Consider the following 23,193-nt stretch of genomic DNA (forward strand, 5'->3'; position numbering starts at 1 on the left):
TGCTGCTGTCCTCCATTCCCGCCCCTGCTGGTGCCCCAGGAGCCTCCTGCCCCTTCCTCCTTTTCAGATCAAGTCCGTACCCTCTCCCACCATACCGGGGCTCCTCCCGTCCCCCGCCGGTCTCTAAAGGTGTCCCAAGCTCCCCACTACAGGTTAACACGCTGTCCCCCTGTCCCCGTCCCAAGTCCCGCCCCTTTCGCACCCAACCCACCAGTGGCTCCGCCCCTTAGCGATAACCCCGCCCCCTCCCGCCCACCCCTCTCTCAGCGCCACACCCCCCACCTTCCCCTCCCCTCCGGCGGGCCGGTCTCGCCCCCTCTAGCCCCTCCTCTCCCTCGGGCGGGTGGTGGAGGGGCCGTGGTGTGCGCCGGAACGCGGCGTGGTGACGCAACAGGAGGAGCTGAGGCGGTGCGATCGGCCCTTCCTCCTCCTCCTCCTCCTCCATCTCCTCCTCCGCGCCCCGCCGGACGGTGACAGATCGGCGGAGCCAGCCGCGAGCGCCGCCGCCGGGTTCCCTCCACCTCTGCCGGGGCCCGGGGGAGCAATCGGTGCTGCCGCTGGCCATGGTGGGCCCCCTGCCGCCGGGAGGGCAGGAGCAGGAGCAGGCGCGGCGGCGGCGGCCGCCATTGCGCGCGGGGGCCGCGGGACTATGAAGGATGGAAGCGGACGAGGTGACGATCCGCGAGCAGAACTTCCACAGCCAAGTGCGGGAGTACACGGTAAGCGACACCGCCCTCGCAGCGCCCTGCGATCGCCTCCGTCAGACTCCCTCGCAGCTCCCTGGCTGCGCGATGCCCCCTCCCGCCCCCCTCCCTGACCTGTCATTGCGGTGTCCCGGAGGCCGCCCTGCTGCGGGACCCTCGGCCTTGCTGTTGGCTACGTCCCCCAGTCCCTGTTGCCGGGCAGCCGTGTGGTAGTCCCTCTCTTTCTCCGTTCCACTGCGAGTCCTTCGCTGCTTTGCCCCTCGCCCAAGCTCCTGTGTCCAGGTCGGCTCGCATGGCCTGTCCCATGTGGGCAGAGCTGTGTCCACATCTCGTCCCGCCGGGCTGGGTGTGAAGGGGCATGAGGGCCGGCTGGTGAGGGTCCCAACTCTTACCCTCTTATGACTTTTCATCTTCCCCTGCACCTTCAGTGGGAAGGGGAGATACCCTGGGTACACGCAGAACGTAGGTGTGCTTTTGAATGTACTTTTTTGTATTGTGTGTTCAACACTTCATCCTTCAATTGCAGCCCTTGATGCTGTCGCTTAACGATACCAAGATCCTGTGTTTTGCTGCACTGTTTACGACGGATGTGTGTCACCTTCGTGTTTTCCCTAACCCGTCATGTCGTTCTCAGTGCTGCTGCATGCCCCGTGCGCTCCAAGAGGAGCAATGCAGAGCACATAAGACGTGCATGTGCTGTCCCATCTTCCTCAGCCTTCTGTAGTCAAGTGCAGCACTACATCGTATGTGCAGATGGAGAGAACTTGTGGGTTTTTCTTGCTGATTGCCTTTGCTATGATTCTATGATCATTGTTTTGAAGGCTATTCAAGAGGTGGCACCTGCTTCAGTTCCAGGAAGGAAATGTATGCTGCACACCGGAGACATGCAGTGTTGTCTTCTATGCACGTGCTATGCTATCTCAGCTGTGTAATTGCATTCTCTCTCAGTTTCTGCCATCTGAGAAAGAATGGAGTTAAAGTATGAGTTCATAATTTAGCTTTAAATATTTTTCATCTCTCTTGGGACACAATATTAAATACCTGTGGCTAGGTTATTTGATGACAGAGTCTTGCTTGGTTTCCCAGTGTTAATGTTCTATATTTTATAAATTCTTACATGAAGACCTTCTTTCTTTTGGTGAAGTGTTGTACTTCTGGGACTTTTTTTTTTTTTTCCCTTGAAGAGTGCAACACAAGTTTATGTAAAGAGAACTGTTAGGTGATTTTCTGGACCTTCTCTTTTCTGTGAGTGGATGCAGTGTATGTCGTGAGAGTTGTGATTGGTGGAGATACATAAAAAGAGACATACTTCTTTGTAAGAAAGTCTTTAAGCATTATCTGAATCTTCATGCTACAAAAAGACAGGTGCATATATACACAAATCACGTGTCTCTTCTGGATGTTAGCATCTGTCTTTCCTTTAGTGACCATTTTTCCATTTGTATTTCTTTGTGTCTAATTATCTCCTACTTACATCCACCACAGTCATGTTCTGATACTTTGTGTCCTGCGTGGTGTGTTTCCGTACTAAGCAGGGTGCGGAGAGTTTGAGTCTGTGGGAGTATCTGTGTGCAGCCTCTGGAGGTACTGTTACAAAGAGTGAAGGTCTATAAAATACTTAAAAAACTAGCTCATCTGTACTGCAGCTACTTCTGTAAAGCTTTTTCAGCCCCTCTAGAGCAAATGGTAACTCTTACTATTGGTATAGTCATGTTCACAAAGGTGAATGTATGAGCTGCATGTGTAGGTGTGAGGAAGAAGTTCTTCACCATGAGAGTGGTGAAGCCCTGGAATGGGTTGTCCAAGGAGGTGGTTGAGGCCCCATCCCTGGAGGTGTTTAAGACCAGGTTGGATGAGGCTCTGGCCAGCCTGATCTAGTGTGAGGTGTCCCTGCCCATGGCAGGGGGGTTGGAACTCGATGATCCTTGTGGTCCCTTCCAACCCTAACTGATTCTATGTTTCTAAGAAATCACATAAGACATCAATAACTGACATTTTTGAGGTTCACTGTTGTTTTATTTGGATAGCAGACAGAATATTCTTGCTCTTGAAACTGTACTTTGATCTTTAATATTGATGTCTAGCTATTTATGTTAATCAGCAGGGATAATAATAACAATTTTGCCTATTAAACCATGCATTGGTACAGTTATGATGCTGTCTTTGTGTTGGGAGACCACGGAGTTTTATGAGTACATAATCTGCTGCCATCCACTGCTGAGTGTACAACCTCCTTGTGACTCTCACATATGTAGCTGGAGACACAGACTGAAAAATACGATTACACTTGTGGTTAGTTTAAGCATAATGACACTTGTGGTTAGTTTAAGCATAATGAAGTGCACAGAGTATGTTGCTTACATGTACATTATGTTAACATCCTCTTCCAGTAATTCGTACCCTTCATGGTTATGAAGTCACACAGTGAACATAAATTCTTAAAATATGCAAATAGACACTTGTTGTGTGGGTAGTGGGTATAATCATCAGCCCCTCAGCTGGAGGAGGGAACATATTCTACTGTCTGATGTGTGTACAATTCCAGCTGCAGATAGGCTGGGGGTTGTAGAGAAGTTAACAGAAAGATCTGACATTCATTGTGTAGTGTTAGAGTGGTGGAAACCTATAGGCCTGTAAGAAAGGTATTTTCTTTGGAGACCTAGTTGTGACTCAAGAGTCTTTACTGGAAGCTAAAATGATACATTCATGAGAGAACAGAAATCACGTTGTAGTTGAAAAGACCCTCCTTTTTGTTTTCATTTTACAAAGTTTCTTCCTTTTCTTTGAATAGATAGAGAATTTCTGGATTGTTGGAGGTGTTCAGGAAGAGACTTGATGGGGTGCTTGGTGCCATGGTTTAGTTGTTTAGGTGGGTTGGATTGGTTGATGGGTTGGACACGATGATCTTGAAGGTCTCTTCCAACCTGGTCTGGTCTATTCTATTCTACTTTCTACTTTCTGATGGAGTATTAAGGGCACAAGAAGCTTAACTTTAGTGTAATGCTTAATTTCTTTTTTGTCTCTTCTCTCAATTGGCAAGATGCAAAGTTTTCCATAAGCTTGTGTTATCCTTCTGCTGGTCTTTCTCTAGGTGCCAGCTTGTGCTAATTCTGCCTTGAAAAGCCAAACATTTCTGACATGTTTATAGATTGAGCAAGGGTAGGAAAAGATTATTTTTAAAATCTTCATCTGCTTTTGAGGTGACTGTCTCTGATTTGATGATCAATTTAAGTCAGACTAGGCCTTTTTTGGAGTGCCTGTATGCTACCTGTTGTTTTGTTATTATTTTTTTTTTCCCCAAGAAATCTGCCTTGTATTTTGCTGCTTCATGAGGGTGGTCTTTTGCTAATGGAGGGGTAACTCCCTAGTTTAGTTTCAGCATGGGTCTTCAAATGTGAAACTGCTATGCTGAGGACCCGTTGTTTGGAACAGTTATCTAAAACACCCAGACTTTTTCAGAGATGTATGAACTTGAAAAATTGAGATTCAGTAAAGTAAACATGGAGATAGAGAACTGATGACTCAGTGTAAGGAACATGGCTCAGACATGAGTTTGCTCTAATTCAATGAGAGCCTTGACTTCAATAAAGCGAGTCATACTTGGTTTGAACTGGAAGGGTCATCTTTCTGAAAAACAGCTTTGGCTGGTTACAAAATATAGAAGAGCATCTTTGTTCTGTACTTGATCAGCATTCCATGAAAGAGTTATAAAGGCCAGACAATGTTCAGTGCTGGTTTGATACTATCTGTAACTTTTGAACACTTAATTAGTTTGCCTTTCTTTGGCGTCATTTATAGTTTGCTGAGGTCTTTCATGTCCATGGAAGATACTCAAACTTTTGGGGAACTGTTTCTCCCTTGTGTCCTGTTATTATGTCTGTTTATACACTATAATTATAAAGTGGTCCATATTCCATTAGTATTGTTATGAACTGTTTATTTCAAATGCAAATCAAGTAAGTGCTGTGGTTCAGTCACTCTTTGTTCCCCTGGGTTTACTTTTTTAGGATATTCTCTTTTTTCCTTCTTCAATTTCAGCCTTCTATTCTGCTATAACAGTTTGTGTTTTAAAAATTTAGATCTACTTACTGATGTTATTTTTCCATTTGCATAACATAGGATTTTGAGTTTGTGAAAAATACACTCATACACTTGTCTATAAGGCTTCCTTGACAAAATAAATACACAGTGACTGCATTTGTGGTATGAGGAAAACTGTGGAAGAAAGTAATTTGGTGCCCATAGGATTACTAGTTAGAAAGCTTAAGTATATTTGCAGATGACTTAATTATATTATGTTGTGAAAGGAAAAAAAATAATAAAAGGCAATCCTGACAGAATAAGTTCAAATACAGAAATACTCTTATAACTCTTAATTGCTTCATGCAAGTCCAGGCAGCTGCTGAACTGGATTAATATGTAGTAGTATGATTAGTGTCAGATGCTTCCATCTGAAGGGCTGTATATTTTTGGGGGTGTAGGTTTCAGATGCTAGATACTTGAAGAAACTTAGTTTTGCTGCTTCTTAATGCAGTCCCCTCTGCAAGAAGCTACTTTTCCCCCATACCCTTTATAAATACTAGGTTTTGTTTTGTATGGGTGTTTTTTGTTACAGGTGATATAATGGTTGTTTTCTGTGTAAATCTGAATCAGAACCCAATTTCCAGCAGTTTAGAAAGGCCTTTTTAGGTAGTGCAGCTGTCGTATCTTTGATTTTTGTTTGCAACTCCACATGAGTATCTCTGGATGTGTTTTCCTCTCTGATTTCTTTCTGTACCTTTTGTCATAAGAATTGTTTGGGTTGGAAAAGCCCTCTAAGATCATTGAATCCACTCCTGAACTCAACACCACCATGGCCATTAAACCATATGCCAAAGTGCCATGTCCACATTTCTTGAACATCCTCATCCTATTTTGGGGAAGAGAAGTGTTCAGGATTCTTCTGTGTGAACTAGTACAGTGTGGTTACTGTGGACTTCTGTCCCCTATAGGACTGTAAGATGAAAAAGCTAATTTGAGCACTGTACTTATATTGGTTATGTGGTCTTGCTTCTATCTGGTTCTGCTTCCTTAAATTTACACCTCAGACAAAACCTAGTGTCTTCATAGACCCTTTTTATTGCCGGAAGCAGTGATGTTCTGATAGTGGACCAGGAGGAAAATGCAGAGTAGGAGGACAAGTGATTTTTAAGAACAAATGTATTGCAAATACAGAAATAGATTTATTTGAATGTTTATGCAAGTTTATCTTTTGTTCAATAAAATTGATGCCTTTCAACTATTTTTATCCATATGCTGAAAATTTGAGGAACATCTTAAATGGCTTCTTGCAAGTTAAAAATAACTTTGCTTAGGTTTCTTAGTTTTGCCTTTTTTTTTTTTAAACGGTTTGGAAAAGAATTGTAACAATAAAGGAGCAGCTGTGGTGGTAATATAAGATATAAGGATGACAGAATTGGAGCACATGTAACATAATTGCATATATAAGATGTTGGTTTCACTATGTTATTTAAAAAAGAAACACCTTTACTTGTACACATGGGTGCTGTACTGAACTTTCAGAAGTGATGAGTCATTTTCTGGCTGCTGGTCTTGAGGATCAGCACTGCTGGATCCATCTGGAATCAATAGACATCTCCACATACTTGGCATGGACAAGTGGATAGAGCAATGTTTATTCCCAAAACAGGAACAGCTTTTGGAGAGTTTCACTTTTTCCGTTTACACAAAATGAGCATGAAAGGCTGAAGTGTAAAAAGTTGCTGTTAGTTACAGTCCAAAATAATTCCTTTTGAGTAATGGTGTGTTTCTTTGTGGTACCGAAAGGGTGACACACTTCATGGATGTTACAGACACTTGTTCAAGAAAATGTTGATAAAGGTGTAAATTAGATTTGAGAAAATACAATGAAAACTGAGAAAACTGACAGCAGACAAAACCAACTATTTATTATAAGGCCACAGAGAATAATATCCAGCCTGGCTTTTGTCTGGATAGTTGGTCATGTAGTGGAGAGACTGGATAACATGGCAGGATGTAACTGTAAGATCTTGTGGTTGTAGTGAATGTCTCAATCTTTGCTGTGATGTAGAGATGCTGAGCGTGATTAAATGATAGGCGTAAGATCCTCTGGAATTAAGTATTTTCAGAGATCTTGAGATTTGAGGGGTGGGTGAAGCAGACAGCACAGCAAAACTATAAATTCAGTATAATCTTACTGCTTTTATTTTAAGGTTATGTGTTTGTTTCTTTCTTTCTTTATTTATCTCCTGTCCTGTGCAAGAATTTACATAAGTTATAACACAGGAAGAGAAGAGACTTTGAAAGTCGTGATTGTAGTTTATGTTTTTGTGCATCTAATAATTAACAGCCTTGATTGCTGCATCACTCTAAAAGGTAAACATACAGCTAGGCAGAGATGACCTGGAATAAGCTACTGCTGTAACCCCCTGATTAGTCATTCGTAAGACAAGTGAAATGGCTTCATGCTTCCAGAGGCTTTGATCCACTGCTCTTTGTGGCCTGATTTATTCTCATGAAGACGGTGACAAAACTCATGTTGATGTTTCATTTGCTTGCTGTTGTATTGTCTTGCTGAGCTGCTTCCCACACAGAGGCATCTAGTTTCTTGATTAACTGAATATATACAAAGTTGTTTCTTACTACCATCACCATGGTTCCAAGAAGGAGGCCAGTACTTTGTACTGTTTTAATATTTGAGCACTTTGATGATAATTTGGCTTTTGAAACTTTTGATCACTGGAGTGATACTATTGTATGGAACTTTGTTTTGGTTCCTCTATTTCTGTATCATGTGTGTTAGAATACATAGAATACATAGAATAAACCAGGTTGGAAGAGACCTTCAAGATCATCGCGTCCAACCCATCAACCAATCCAACTCCGCCCAAGCAACTAACCCACAGCACCAAGTACCCCGTCAAGTCTTCTCCTAAAAACCTCCAGTGATGGTGACTCCACCACCTCCCCAGGCAGCCCATTCCAATGTGCAATCACTCTTTCTGTATAGAACTTTTTTCTAACATCCAGCCTGTATCTCCCCTGGCGCAGCCTGAGACTGTGTCCTCTTGTTCTGGTACTGCTTGCCTGGGAGAAGAGACCAACATCCGTCTGTCTACAACCTCCCTTCAGGTAGTTGTAGAGAGTAATAAGGTCACCCCTGAGTCTCCTCTTCTCCAGGCTAAGCAACCCCAGCTCCCTCAGCCTCTCCTCGTAGGGCAAATACTATAGATGGTATGGCAATATACAAAGGATAGCAGTATATGTGTGTGAAATCCCTTCCTTACCTTCTTGGCTTATAATGATGTTATTCCTAGTGTTAGGCTCCACAGGTGCAATCAAAACATGATGCTTCACAGTTTTACTCTTGATTTTAAGTGCCATGAGTAGACCATTTTCCCCATTAGCTAACTATACTATTTTTTTCATTACAAGCTGATGGGATGAATTGATGCTGATGAGTTTGTGCTAAATTTGGCGATAGCAGTGTGTCTTAAAATATTTGCTGAGTGTAAGACCTGTGATAACTTATGTCCAGTAGAGAATCTGTGTAATTGGTGAGAATTATGAAAACACACAAGTTTAATAAGTTTAAATAAGTTTGTATTTGGGGAGTGGTGGTGATAAATAAATATGTGCTACTTAAAATTTCTACGGTGTATATGCATGAGAGGATAAGAAAGAGGATTTTTATGAATTAGGAGCAGAAAATTCATTAACTCTGGCTCCTAAGATACTTAAGCATCTCACCATGGAAATTAATATTACCCAAAAGAAGATGTCTTGATACAAATAACTCGTTTGCCAAGTTAGCATTGATGAGACTTTTGAGGTTGTTTTTGTTCCCCAGAAAGGAGTATTTAAGGGAGTGACTCTGTGACGTTTTAATATAACCAATTATTATAGCCTGACTGCCAAACAGAATAATCCCTTCGCTCAGTGGCAGAATGTTAGTGTGATCAAGGTTGATGCTATGTGTGTTAATTCTCAAGGGTGTTTTTAAATCTTTCCCTAATGCTGACAAATATTCTTGAATCCGATTTTAATGGCATTGCTAAATCCAGTACTGGTCAAAGAAAAATAGTTGTAACAGTTTTTTGAGAGCCTGTGAGTATACTACTGCATACAGAATGCAGTACCCTGAACAAAAGTATCTTGGCCCTATTACTAAGGGTTGTGAAGGTGTCCTAGCACTTTTTTTTAACCTTATACCCAGCAACATAAGTGCATTCCATTACGAATGTAAATGCTGACAAATTAGTTGATTTGAATTCCTTTGGGAGTTTGAAGCCTCTGTTGCTGGTAAATTTCATGTGAAGATAGAAAGTATAGAAGCTACCTTCTGAAGTGCTATAGAGGCTAATTTTTATCTTCATCTGAGTACATGAATATATTTCTGACTGTTCCATACTCTCTGTTAGATCCTGGACTTTTCTCTTAGGTGAGCAAGTGTAGACACCCAGCCTCTGAACCACTTGTGATTTCTTCATGGCTTAGGAACCAACAAAAAAAAGTGGGTCAACCTCTTGCACGTGTCTTAAGGCAGGGAGGAGCCCTGAGAGGAGACCATATATGTGGGGGAAATCATAGGTGTGGAGAGCTGTGTTAATGAGAAAATTGGGATATAAAATGGATATAATCTGGAGATGTATTTGATGTTTTCTCATAAACTTGGATTTCCTGTGTCATGCTAAGTGTATAGGACTGGCTGGATTAGAATGCACTTAACCTAACCACAGAGTGCAGAGCTTATAAGAATAAATGGTTAAGACCTCATTTTGAGGAAAATGAGATGCCCAAAGCGGATGGTATTATGAATGCCAAGGTCAAACAGAGTGTAGCTACAAACTTCAGTTTTCTTTATTGTGCATAGTTCATTTTAGGTAACATACTGTTGACACATACAAAACAGATGGAATGCCATTTGCTTTTCAAATGTCAGGGGAATAATCGAGTTATTAGAAATAGATCAAACAGAGCTGCTTGTGTCTGTCTGTATTTTCTTGCTGTTTATTCCTGCCACCCTGTCCGTGAGTAAAGGAAAGCAGTTGCCAAGTGGGGCAGGAGGAAGAAACTTTATAGTTTACATGTGGCATTTTAATGCACATTAAAATATATTAGCAGCATGGTAGTAGTAAGAGATGGGTGTACAGTGCTATGTTTAGCTGTTTTCTATTACAGAAATTAAAACCCAGAAGTGCAACACTGTAGGTAGTAATCAGTCAAGCAAAACACTGACAGTCTGTTTACAACTCTTAAAAGTCTTCTTAGATGTATTCTGCAATGTGGTGTTACCCAGAGTGGCCTCTGCCTTCTCTTTTCTCCATGGTCTGTTTCATATTTAGGGTAAAGAACAGATTGTCTAACAGCAAGAAGTGGAGATATTCTTAGTTATATTCTTCATTATACTCGTAGTTGCTACTCTTTGTGTATTCTTTGCATGGAAGAGCTGGTGGATCTAATGGCAGTAACGTTTTGGTTGTAATACTGACACCACCACTTTAAAGTTATTTTCTTCCTTCCCTTATTCCTTAGGTTTTTGAAGCTTCATGGTCTTTCATTTCATATATAGCATGTTTGCTTCTTGTCTGTTTTGCTTCTCCAGATTTACTGTCCATATTCTAAATGCTAGCATGCAGTCAAGTGGGAGGAAATGATGACCTGTCTTCTTTGATTTTCAAGTGGAAATTTTCAATCTGCCTCTGACAGCCCTGCAGGGACCTGTGCTTACACTAATACTTTTAAACACATTCATAAAAGACCTGGGGAAGGGCATAAATTATGAGGTGACAAAATTCTAATGTTGCTAATTTATTCAGGGTAGTAGAAAAGAAGGCTGACTGGAGCCCAGCCTCCTGCATAGAGGGGTATCAGCTGTAATGTCAGACATGATTACTTAGGGCTTGAAAACCTTCCACAGATGGAATTTGCACAACCTTGCTGGGAACCTGGTTCCATTGCTTGACTTTGAAAGTCATGGAAGAAATTTCTCCTTGCTTCTGGACTCATCCTCCCATAATGTAGCACTGTCAAGAGCCCAGCTCTGCCTTCTCATTGACCTCTTCATAGGTATTGGCAAGCTGCTATCAGGTCCTCCTGAAGCCTTGCTGTCTGCAGGCTAAACAAGCTAAAGTCCTTCAGCCTGTCTTTTCCAGCCTCCTGACCATCTTGGTGATCTACCTTGCTGCAATTATCAATGTCTTATTTATAACAGAGGATCAGAACTGGATGCCACAACTACATGTGACCTGATGAATGCCAACTGGAGAGAGATAATTGCTTCCCATGATTACTGGCTTTGCTTCTGGTAATACAGCCCAAGATGCAGTTCAGAGGGTTTTCTGCCAGGGCACAGTGACTGCCAGGCACTGAGCAATTATTGCACAACACAGCCACGTGCTTTTTTTCCTAGTATGAACTACAGCTGTCTATCATGCATAGCAGTTGGGAAGAATATTGTGCTATATAGATAGAAGCTGTCAGTCTTTCTCTACACAAAAATGCAGTTTCTGGTGCACGCACACAAATTACAGTTGCGAAAGACAATTGTATCTTGTGCATATGGGAAAAAAGAGAATCATGCATTTTGAGCATGTTCTCTCTTAGCGTTAAAGCATAGCTTTAGCACTAGCAACAGAAGATGATGCTTTACCAGTCCAAGACATGAATTTCAGTGCCAAAATCCACCCAGACAAATAAGTGTCAGCTGATCTTTAAGTCAGTGGGATAAGTACAATGTAATTTGAATTAGTTCAGACCTTTGTTGCTTGTGTGTAATGCTAGACTCTACGGTTCCAGCCCTTAGACGCACATACTTGCAAACTGAAATGCGTGCGGTTTATCTTCAGCTCCATTCTCACGGGAGCTGAGAGCTGTCTGGTACAGATCCAAAAGCATGACTTGGATCATACTTGGATGACTTTGGATGACAGATCCGAAAAGTATGACGCTGTGGAAGAGCTAGATATAAGATACCTAAGAATGTAGCGCAATGCATCTCCAGAAGTAGCCTCTCTTGATGTGTCTGGTGTGTAGTTAGTACAAAGCAGGGTTAAAACATGGTGCAGAAAGGACTGAATTATCCCAAAGTAGTAGATGTAGTATGAAATTAAAGTGTGCTTTTTTAAAAAAGGAAAAAAAAAGATGTGATGAATGCAAGCTATAGCTTGAGAGTGGCTCTGCTCTCCTAGAAGCAGGTGTGGAGGACAGAGTGGATGGATTCAGTGATTGGAGGATAATGAAGAGTTACTAGGGTGTGATTCTCAGGTGAATATTTGCAGTATTTTTAGTACAGAAAGAAAGGCTTAGTGCTGCCATACATAGCCATAGGGCCTTACCTGTTGTACTGCAGATGAGCCCAGCCATTCGTAACTGACAAAGATGAACTGATGCTAGAACAAGTACAAACAAGGGCTGGAGTTTTTTGCAGTACAAAAATATTGTGAAACAAAGAGCAGTACAAGGAATAAGAACCCAGAACTGCAGCATGACAGGGCAGTACAATCTATTCTTTTGCTATTGTGAGCAATACATTCCTTTTCCCCAGCTTAACAGGCTTCCACTTTAAAAATAGTTAGGATTCTGGCTTTTGCTGCTCCCTTTAGAAAGCTGTTTAGAATGCCTGGCTAGAAATACTTCAGGATCATAGGTTTCACTAAGTATAAATTGAGACTGAAGTAATATTTCTTGAGTTAACTCACTGACTTGTTTTAGTCAGTGTGAAGGACCTCCAATTTACAATCCTCTTTTGTTTCTAAAGATCCTAAAGCTTTAATAGATTAAAATTTACTTATTTTCTTGCTGATCAGTTTAGAACTCCATGAATTTTCAGTAGTAAACTTCATCAAATATTTATGAAGTTGGCAGAAGTAGAGGGATAATTACACCAAGTTATATAGTTACACCTTATTGCTGAGTTGCAAAGTAGCTGTCACCTAAAACTAGAAATACAACGTTGGGCTGTTCATGTTAAGAGACAGCTTTCATCTGCTGTGCCCTCAAAATACCTTGTTTATCTCAGTAGTAGCTTAGAAATACAGACCCACATTTTCATTGTAGCCTTGCTGTCACAGTTAGAATAGAGGTAATCTATTTTATTTAAAGATACAAACAAGATTGGCTTAATTTTCATTGCAGACAAGAATAAAATGACTGCAAAACTGAGCCTAACTACATCTTTATTTTACACAAAGGCAGTGTTATTTGGGTTAAACAGATGATTTTTTTTCTTTTTTTAAAAGAATTGTACTGACCCCATATATGTGATACCTGATTTTTAGATTAGATGCCTAAAATTAGATGTCTCTTTCTGCAGCCTTGGTCTAGTTTTCAGAGGAACTAGAAACTTGGAGAAGGATTCTCTCTCAGCATTGCCGTTGCATTTTCTGACACTGATAGGACAAGCTTTCTGTGGTGATGCCCAATGACAGGACAAGGGGCAATGGGTGGAGGTTGAGGTATAGGAAGTTCCATGTAAATGTGAGGAAAAACTTTTTCACTGTGAGGGTGATGGAAGAGTGGAACAGGCTGCCCAGGGGGGTTATGGAATCTCCTATTCTCTGGAGATACTCAAAACCTACCTGGGTGCATTCCAGTGTGATCCTGCTCTGGCAGAGGGGTTGGACTAGAGGTCCCTTCCAACCCTAACGTTCTGTGATGCTGTGAAAAAGATATAAAACAGAAGTGGTACATAGAACACACTTTTGTTCATCTGAATTAAGGTTTAAATTCTTGATACTGAATTTTCTGGTTTATTCTTATTACAATCCAGGCATTTCTTCACAACCTAATAAGTTCAATTTTTTTTTTCTTTCAGATCTGCTTTCTCCTATTTGCTGTTCTTTACATAGTTTCCTACTTCATAATCACAAGATACAAAAGGAAAGCAGGTAAGCAGAGACCTTTAAATATATTAAAAAATACATTTTTCAAATGACTAGGTGATTCTTGTTCTCTCTGCCTCCACAAGGAAAGTGGAAGAACTGGATCTCTGACCAAAAGTGTTTTTCAGGCTGCTGGTCTAAAGCAGCCTGGACTGATTTGATTGTCCATGCTGCTGTCATGTCTTCTATCTGCTCCCTTCATTCCTGACCCATGAGTTATCATCATCTCACTTCAATGTGCCTTCTTACACTGCTAACCAAGGGAAGTGAGTGCACTGAGGCATCTCAGGAAATCAGTCTCATGGTGCTTGTGGCCGAGTGAGAGAATGTGTGGCTCTTCTAGAGATGGTGTGAATGGCCATGATTCGTAGTAGTTCTGCTGTGGCTCCATGGCAGCCTAAATTTTAACTATTCAGAGAGGGAAGAAAGGGGAGAATTTCAGGTAGCTGCTTTTGCCTCTTTTCTTTAGGTTCTGTCAGCTTTTCCATAACAACTTTCTTCAGGCTCAGTTCTAGCCCCAAAATGAAATTCAGAGCTTTAGCTGGTAAAGTGGAAAGGTTGCCAGTATCACAGAAGGGAAGTGGATTTTTTCTAAACATCCTGCTTTGCTCAGATATAGTTACTTCAGTGTTCTTAACCTATTCCTTATGACCTCACAGCTGATACTTGAGATAACCCTGTGTTTTTCCAGAAACATTGTGTCTGAAACTGGTCTGTAGGTACCCCTGTCATTTTCTTCCATATTTCTTCTAAAGGCAAGCAGCATAAAAATCTGTATAAAAAGCAGAATCTTTGTCTCCTGACAGGTTATCTGGGACCTTAGTCAGTCGTCATGCTTGAGAAGCATTCTTACGCATGATAACCCTGGCATTTTGAACTTCAATAGAAACTGCTGAGCTGTAGTGACCTGTGTTAGGGTAGAGTTGCTTTCATAGCTGAATTCACGGTAAACTCTTAAATAAAAAATTTAATACCTTAAAAAATGCACCTCTTGAAATTTAGGAAGTAGTTAAACAGGTGAATAAGGTTCTGGTCATGGTTGTGTATTTTGGATATTATAAAACTGCTCCATTTAGAGATGGCAAGGAACAGAGAAGGAGAACTAGGTTGACAAACAGTATTGGATATAAAGGCACTTCTGTGCCCTTTTTTGGCAATTGATCTCATCAGCTAGTGAGGAGCAACTCTGCAACTGTCCTGATTTTGTGAAAGCTTTATGAGCATTCAGTTAGACAAACTTTGAAGAGTTAGCACATCTGGAATTCTTTGAGGACAAATTGTTTACTGTTTCTACAACAAGCTCTTTAGCCAAAGTGATTCGTAAGAGACTTTGACTTGGTCTTTCAAAACACCAGGAGATTCCCATCAAAAAACCCTTCAGAAACAATAACTCAATGTACTTTCACACAAGAATTTCAAAATAGCATTATGTTAGTGGCTACATGTTCATTTCAGGTGTGTGCATGATACTTAAGAACTTGAAGCACCTGGCTTTAGTTATTCTTAGATTTTAAAATAAATTCGAATTGCCTCTCATGGAAAACCCATGAGACTTAAAAGAAAGATGAGTCTAAAATTATTTCAGATGGAGAAATATGTACAGAAGTGTACAGATATATGTAGAGAAAGCTATAAAGAGTAAACAAAGGCTATATTAGTGATTGACTTGGTAATGTTTCAAAAATTTGGACTTTTAATTGAGAAGTAAGGGGGGGGGGAAAGGTAAAAAATATGAAATACCGGAAGGGAAGCCATGGTATCTTAAATCCAACAACTTCTTTGCATTCCCTAAGCCCCCAGGAGGTGGGAAGAGGAATAAATAAGGGGAAGCAACTGAGTGGTCACCACTGCTGTTCTGGGTATGCTTTTTTGTTTACAAAATACAGTAATCCTGAAAAAGAAACATCTCTCCAGAGATTTAAAGAAGTGGTTAGTATGGACCCTAATACTTCCCTATTGCTTGCCTGCTCTATGTGGTTTCAGAGATGCCCAAAGGGACAGTTCCAAGCAGCAGCTGTGATGGTAGTAGTTGAAAGCTTATTTGCCATTGAGCTGTCTCAAAGATGTTTCCAAGGAGTTTTGATCTGTATATTTAAATAAAGTGAAATAAATGTGTAGTTACATTGATTAAAAAGAGTTTAAGACTTGCAAGCCAAACCAAACCAAGAAAAGGAGTAATTTTTGCTAGGAACATTCTTAAAATATTGATGGTAATAAATTGACTCAGTCATTGTAAATTTTAATTGTAAGTGAAAATTATTCCAATGTACATACATTTTAGCCTGAGAAAAGATGACTGAGTATTGAATATAACCTGTTGTAATTTACTTTTCAGATGAGCAAGAGGATGAAGATGCCATTGTTAACAGAATATCGTATGTATAGCTCTCTGGAAGAACTTTCTTCCCCTCAATATATTGTTACAATGGGAATCTTGTATGCTTCCAAATAAATGACAGTCTATTTTAAATATGCCAGCAAATAGATTGCTAGAGAGCAGAGCAAAAATATTTGATCAACTAGCATCTTGTATTACAAGGTCACCTTGTATTACAAGAGGCACGACAGGCTACGAGGCGGCTTGGTCTAGAGCTGTTTTCACCTGTGGTTTTCCTGGTAAGCATGAGGCTGGCCAGAATATTGCATGAGTACCTAATGCAGGAGGTGGAATTCAGTGCACAACCTGTGCTTAAGTTTAGTTCTCTAAATTGTAGGTGTTTATATGGGAGATGGCTGTTTTAAGTTCCCCCTGTAGTCAATGGGAGTCTAGTTAACTCGCCCTGAAGCAGACATCTGTATTTGATCATCTTAAAAAAGAAAAACAAATGCAAGACAGGCACTTGCCAGACCTGCTGATCTGCCAGTAACTCTCTTCTCTTCCTGTTACTTGTAAAGCTAGATATTAATCTCCTCTTTCAGTGTGTCTGAAGATTTACAGAACATCTGTGAGCTGCCTTCTCAGCTACATGATTTACTAAACTATGTAAACTCACTCCTTGCTTTTTACAGTGTTCTTAGCTCTTCCATGATGGTACTATCATCCTCTTGGAGAGCTCAATGAGTGGTTTATTGATTTGTCTTGTACCCTGGGAAACTGCTGAGTACATTGAAAGCTGCTCACTTTTAGTTGTGCATTTGTGGCCAGCTTGAAAGAGGTACAAAGATGATGTAAATCCTAGGTGTGCTTCTCCCAGTACTGTCTGGTACCAATGTTTTCTATGAATTTGAAATACTTGCCACAAGGTCTGCTTCAGATCTGGAGAAATGCATGCTTTAAGCCTTCGTCCTCAAGTAGAGGAGCATCTCATCCTTGCTTCTAAGACTGCAGTGAAGGTTCTTCTAACAGTGAAAGCTCTTCTAGATTGAATGGTTTTCATAGCAGCTGTGGTCTTAGCCTGGTTCTTAGTTTTCCAATATTAAGAGTAAAATTTGTCTTGTTAACTGCTTTCCCTCCTGCATCTACCTTCTAGTTTAGTTTTAAATTCCAACAAATATAAATTATAAATACAATGTTCTTCATGCAAAACCAGGGTAAGACCAGGCTAGCCCTTCCATCATGGCCTTTCATTAAAAGAGTTGTATTAAATATAAAATACTTTTTCTTTCAGCCTAAGCTTTCTTATCCTTAACTGTGCATGTTTTTTTCCAAAAAGCAATAACTGTCAAACAAATGCAGATGGATGTTTGTTTGCATAGCATAATTGCCAGGACTTGAGAGGTGTGTGTGGGGAGAAAACAAAGCCACCTTGAAAGGCTGTGATAAGTTTAACAATTCTGGCTTAGAATAGTTAAACATCCTTAAATAAAAGAAAAAAAAAACCCCACACCTTATAAACCATCAACAACAAAAAGAGTATAAAAAACCAAAGCAACAAAATGAATCAACCAGTCTTTCTTCTGTGAGAATGAAGAATGAATTTGTAGACTATTAAGGAAGAGTAAGATCTATGTAAGTAACTTAGTAACATTCCTGTTGTAGGAACCATCTAAGTTTATCTCTTTTGTCATGGCTTTTATGTCTAATTAATTCTAGCATTGGATTAGTTCTGTAAGAATATTTGTTGGTCTTATTTCTCTTGAAGAACATAGTTCTTTTTAATGCACAAGATGACATTTGATGTAAATTGTGTTTGGGATCTGAAAAAAAAAAGCTTAAATATTTCAACTAATTCTGATAGCTTTCATGATAGTTTTAAAGGCAATACAGAGAAACTATGAGATGATACTTGACTAACTACCTTGTCAAAAGCTATATATACATCATATATTTAGTTTGTTGTTAAAATATGTATAATTGTACTAATTTTTCAGGCATTAAAAAGCTGTCTGGCTTTAAAAAATTGCAGTAACAATGTAGAGATGGAAATGTTTTTCACTTTGAGTATGCATCTGGGAAATTTAAGCTAAAATTAGGAGACTTACGGAAAGACATTACATGAACTCAAATAGTTTAGCTGATGTTTGCACTACAATTGAATGCATGCAAGTCCCAAAAGAATATTTGTGCTAGTTGGTAAAAACTAATTCTTACTACATTCTGTAAACTGTTTGATGTTTGAAATCTGCCTTTTGGAAGTGAAATGTTGTGGAAATCACAATTTCTCCTGCCCCTTTCCAGTTTAAGAATGTGTTGCCTTCAGACAGTGGTCATAGACAGGTTAACTACTTTTGTTTTTCCCCCTGTTCAGAGCATGTTGATGGTAACAGTGGTACATTTCTTTAAATTTCAGGCTGTTCTTGAGCACCTTCACTCTAGCAGTTTCAGCTGGTGCAGTCCTGCTTCTACCTTTCTCAATAATCAGCAATGAGATCCTGCTTTCTTTTCCACAAAACTACTATATTCAGTGGTTAAATGGCTCACTAATTCATGGTTAGTACTCAGTGTAATGTAATGAAAATTGATGTCTTTGTTTTACATGCACAGATATGTTCTGATTTTCAAACTAATGACTCCATTTTCTTTTTAGATGCTAATTGAATTGTTAATGTCCTGTTGGCTAGTTGGTTTTGCTGCTGTGTGGTACATCAGAAAAGTCTGTCTTAACTGTTCTCTTTTTTTTTTAAAGGAATTACACAGACTTGATGGAATTGAACCAAATTCACTGCTTTGATTATTAATATAGAATAAGAGCTATTAGAAGCAAACTTGAAAACACACTATTCAAACTCCTTTCTGTGTTAATGCAAGATTCAGAAGCCAGTCTCTTTATGATGAGATATATACAGATTTAGTCTCAAAATAAAAATTTGCTTTAAGAAACTTGTTATGAGCAATTGGGATTAGGTGGTTAAATTCAGCTGTTAATAATTTATTTGGAAACAAGGAAAATTACAGAATAGAAGTGTATGTACAGAATAGAGTGTGGTAGAGAGGCACAGTGAAAATAAACTATTTCAAGGAAAACAAGATGCAAGAAAAGTATATTACTTGTGATGCCTTGATGTCTGGCAGAGCGAGTTTTGTGTGCTTTCCACACACTTAACATGCTTACAGCTATGATGTGTATAGTGGACACTAATATTTGAAAACAATTTGGGCACTTCTCTGTGTCAAAGGGAAATACCTGGTGGAAACAGGACATTCTTTAGAAGATATGGCTGGAGAAAGGAGATAGTGCCTTCACTATGCAAAACAGTTTATTTAATCTGGAGCAAATAATTCACACATTAACTGTGCTCTCCTTGTGAAGACACTTGGAGGCTTTTTTTCCCTGAGTAATGTACAGTAAATGTCTAATGATATTCACATTGCAGAACTAACTTGCAGGGGTGAATTTTCTTGGTTTTGAGGTTTGGGTGTTTTTTTTTTTTTTTTTAAAGATTAAAGACATTTAAAATGAAATAGATGAAGACAGGAAATAATACATATTGACTGTCATCTTTCTGAAACTAATTGTGTTTTATCTGGACAGGAAAAGATTTAAAAAAAATAGATTAATATTTCTCTTTTGATTTCTCTTTTAACCTTTGAATAAGGGGGAGCTGACTGTAGGTGTGGTGGTCAGTAGTGGCCCTAACTGTGGTGATAGAGTAGTTCAAGACCTGAGAAAAATGAATAAGGAAAGCAGTAGAATAAAGACTGAGATTTGGAGAGAGTAGACTTTATCCTCTTCAGGAAATGTCTATATGGGACCTTATTGGAGAATGTCCTGAAGACTAGGGAAGTCAGGAGAGTCAGATAATTTCACAGATAATTGTTAAGAACTGTGAAAATGTACCTTGATGTGCAAGAAAATGAGCAGCCTAAAAGTTACAGGTTGGACTCGATGATCTTCGAGGTCTCTGCCAACCTTAGTGATACTGTGATACTGTGAAATTAAGAAAGCTAGGGCATGGCTATATTTGCAGCTGGTGACCCAGCTTCTTCTCTGGATCCCACAGTGAGAAGCAAGAAGCAATGTTTGCAGGGCATTAAACAACAGTTCTTCGCAGTGAAGGTGGTTGAACACTGGAACAGTTTGTCTGAAGAGCCTGGGACATCTAAATCCTTGCAAGATGTCCAAAACTCAGCAATCTCATCGCATCTGCAGTTTAGCTGTTTTAAGCAGCAGATCAAAGTACTTGATTTTAGAGGTTCTTTCTAGCTGAGTTATTCTGTCCCACATCATGGAGGATTGCTAATTTAGCTGCTTGGACAAATTTATATTTACTACCAAAAGGGTGTGGAGGGTGTGGGGTGGCAAGTGTGAAAAAGAATCCTATGTCTGAATTTGCTCTGGAAAAACTACAATAAAATATTTCAGAGAGTGAAAATGATGTAATTGATTCAGAATTTTTTCTCCAGAGTGAAAACTGCTGGGAGAAAGTAGCTGTTGCATAGGAAGGCCTTTGAATTTTGCAGTGACCATCATGATATGATTTTAATGTGATAATCTTTTTAAAGTACCTCTTAATACATACACAGTGTAATTTGTATTTCATAAATCCAATAGTAACAGCTAGTGAGGAAGCAAATTCAGCATCTTGGTGCTTCCAAGTTTGTGTATTACAAAGCTTGTGCTAGAGATAGGCGTGGCTGTAGGCATAGCTGAACTGAACTAAGATTTACCACAATTGCTGTGAAGACTTCAGAAAGATGAGAGTTTTGCCTTTGGGCACAGGCTTCTGTTAGTGTTACTTGACAAAGATCAGTGAACGCTAGTAAAAAATATTACCTTGGGAAGGGGTCCCTCTTGTGGTATGCACTGGGTTTGCACAGTAGCTTTGCTCTGCTCTGTAAAAACCTGGTCCATAAAGTGACAATACCGTTCTGAAGTTAGTTGTGAAATGCATGTGCAAGATTGGAGAGCTGATAGTTCTATCCAAAGCACCCAAATTTAGGAAACGTTCCACAGTACAGCCTAGCATAGCTTTCATGTACAATTTGCTTACTGGTTTGCAAATGTAATTGAATGGGAAATTTTGTATTGCTTTAAAACACTCCAGTTGTGGTAGATTTATCAATTACAGATATAGTCTGAAGTACTGAAACGTAACCTGAAGGGTTTTATACTGTAGAAAAATAAAAAAATATGCCTCTTAAGTTTTGAAGCTAGGCAGAAGTCCACACTTAGATCCACTATAAAACTCTTGTGACAGCTGGGTGTTCACTTGTGCTGTTGTTGGATACAGCCACCAGGTGGGGGTAAAACGTAATGAAACTGCCAGAATCGGGAAGATGAGAAATTGATGAGAATCTGAGCTGTTTCCCAAAGACCGAGAGTCTTTTAATTCTGATGTTTTATTGACGTGCTTTACAGGAGATATTCTTAAGTCACTCCAAACACTAAAATTTTTTTAAATGTTCCAGTAGACTGCTTAAAGCTTTTATACATGTTGATATCTGCAAGTGTCTCTCATGTAATTTTATGATGCAGTCAACGTAGTAAGAAGTAATTCTTTTTATGGGTCTATTTTATTTGATTTCTGATCAATCAAATCAGTGTGGCACTGTCCTTACCTCTCAACTTTATATGCATATTGAAGCTCTATATCTTAATAGTCTGTAAATAGAGTTCCTATCAGCTGCTAATGTGTTTCTGTATTTTAACTTCTTAAAAGTTACCCCACACCTACACCACTTTCCCCTCCCTTTAAAATGCTCTCTACATACTGTACAGATCCTAAACAGTTTTACGTTGTAGATACACATGTAGTAGGGCTGGTTTAATTAGGACAACCAGATATTCAGCTTTGCATTAGGTAACTGAATGTCTTCAGTTAGAGAAAACTACTGAAAGAAGACCTTCACCTCCATCTAATAACTGTTCTTCTCTAACACTACAGTCTTAATTTTCTGAGGGGAAAGAAAAAAAGTTAAAAAAAGTACCCAGACTGCTTGAGTTAATGTGCCCCTACTAAGGGCTGTTAGTGGCATTCTTGCCGATGTTGCTATGCCTGAATGTTTCTTGAATGGTAACAGGAGAATCCTGGCTAAGCAAATTCAAAAGGAAAAATCCCCTTCTTTGTTAACTGGAGTTTAGCCACCTTTAGCAGTCTGTTTTCTTTAGCAATTGGGTATTATATTTCACCCATCTTTTGGAATGTTCCTGTTTTGTTTTCTGTAGCTTATTTCACTAAGTTTGGTTCCTGGTGTCCTGGTGCTATCAGCTGCTGAAGGAGATTTCTTGGCCTTCCACCTTCCTCCTCCCCCGTTGTTTTTATTTCTCATTAAATTAAAAAAAATAATTTCATATGAGGAAAAAGGAAGTGTATATGGGGAAAGCAATTTTAAGGAGGTGTAGGTGAAGATAACTGAGAACTATTTTGCATTTGGAACTAAATATGGGATTTTTTTTCTCAATAATGAGTTCTCCAGACATCCACTAAATGTGTCTTTCCCTCCTAATACTTTCCAAAATGGACAGTTTCAAAGAAGAGGGAGAACATGAGAGGAAACACATAAACAAAGCTATTGGTTCAATTTTTTCCTTAGTGTGGGAGATGTTCTTTTTTGGATTTCATGTGATACAATATAGTCCAGAATTGTGCTAATGTGTGCATTTTTGGGGAGGTGGGGCACTAAGCCTGTTTCCATGTTTGCAGGATGCAGAACATGTGACACTAGTTAAACCTGTTAGACACTGAATTGCTTTTATGAAGAAGAAACATCATAGCCTGCATAGCTTTTGATAGGATGATTGATTCGTGTTTAAGCACCTGAACTGAACTGACTGTTCAGAAGGTGTTCAGCTTGGAAAGTCTTGGTAGAGCAGGTATCCTTAATGGAGATCAGTTGTCACTTTGGGGTGTTTTCTAAACCTCTTCCTTTCCTGCAAATATCACGTCTTACAGATGTCCTAGGTTTAGTCAGTTGTTGATTTCCGTCCCCCCCCCCCCCCCCCCCCCCGAACATGGTGGTTTAGTTTGCAATAAACTCTAAAAATAGTCTAGTCTGACTCCCTTACCCAAAGCAGGATCAGTTAGAGAAGGCTGCTCATGACAGTGCCCTTTTGGGTTCTGAGAATTTTGAAGGATGGAGATTACAAAACCTCTGTGATTAGTCTGTTGCAGTGTTTGACTGCATGGAAAAGGTTTGGTGGTTTTGTTTGCTGGTATTTTGTTTTTGTTTTTCTTTCCTCTTACATTTAAGTGGGTGTTTCAGTTTT

The 23,193-nt window shown here is 39.7% G+C and overlaps 1 protein-coding gene across 1 annotated transcript in view; it reads left to right on the forward strand.

The window, feature by feature from the left end:
- Nucleotides 1-434: 434 nt before the first annotated feature.
- LMBR1 (limb development membrane protein 1) overlaps nt 435-23,193 on the forward strand; it is a 64,607-nt gene continuing 41,848 nt past the window's right edge. Inside the window, exons 1-4 of the mRNA XM_009898582.2 lie at nt 435-719; nt 13,540-13,612; nt 15,942-15,981; nt 18,337-18,476. Coding sequence (XP_009896884.2) covers nt 657-719; nt 13,540-13,612; nt 15,942-15,981; nt 18,337-18,476 — 316 coding nt within the window. The 5' untranslated portion in view covers nt 435-656. The remainder of the gene's footprint in view (nt 720-13,539; nt 13,613-15,941; nt 15,982-18,336; nt 18,477-23,193) is intronic.

This window comes from Dryobates pubescens, chromosome 21 (genome assembly GCF_014839835.1).
Source record: "Dryobates pubescens isolate bDryPub1 chromosome 21, bDryPub1.pri, whole genome shotgun sequence".
In the NCBI taxonomy this organism is placed as follows: domain Eukaryota; kingdom Metazoa; phylum Chordata; class Aves; order Piciformes; family Picidae; genus Dryobates; species Dryobates pubescens.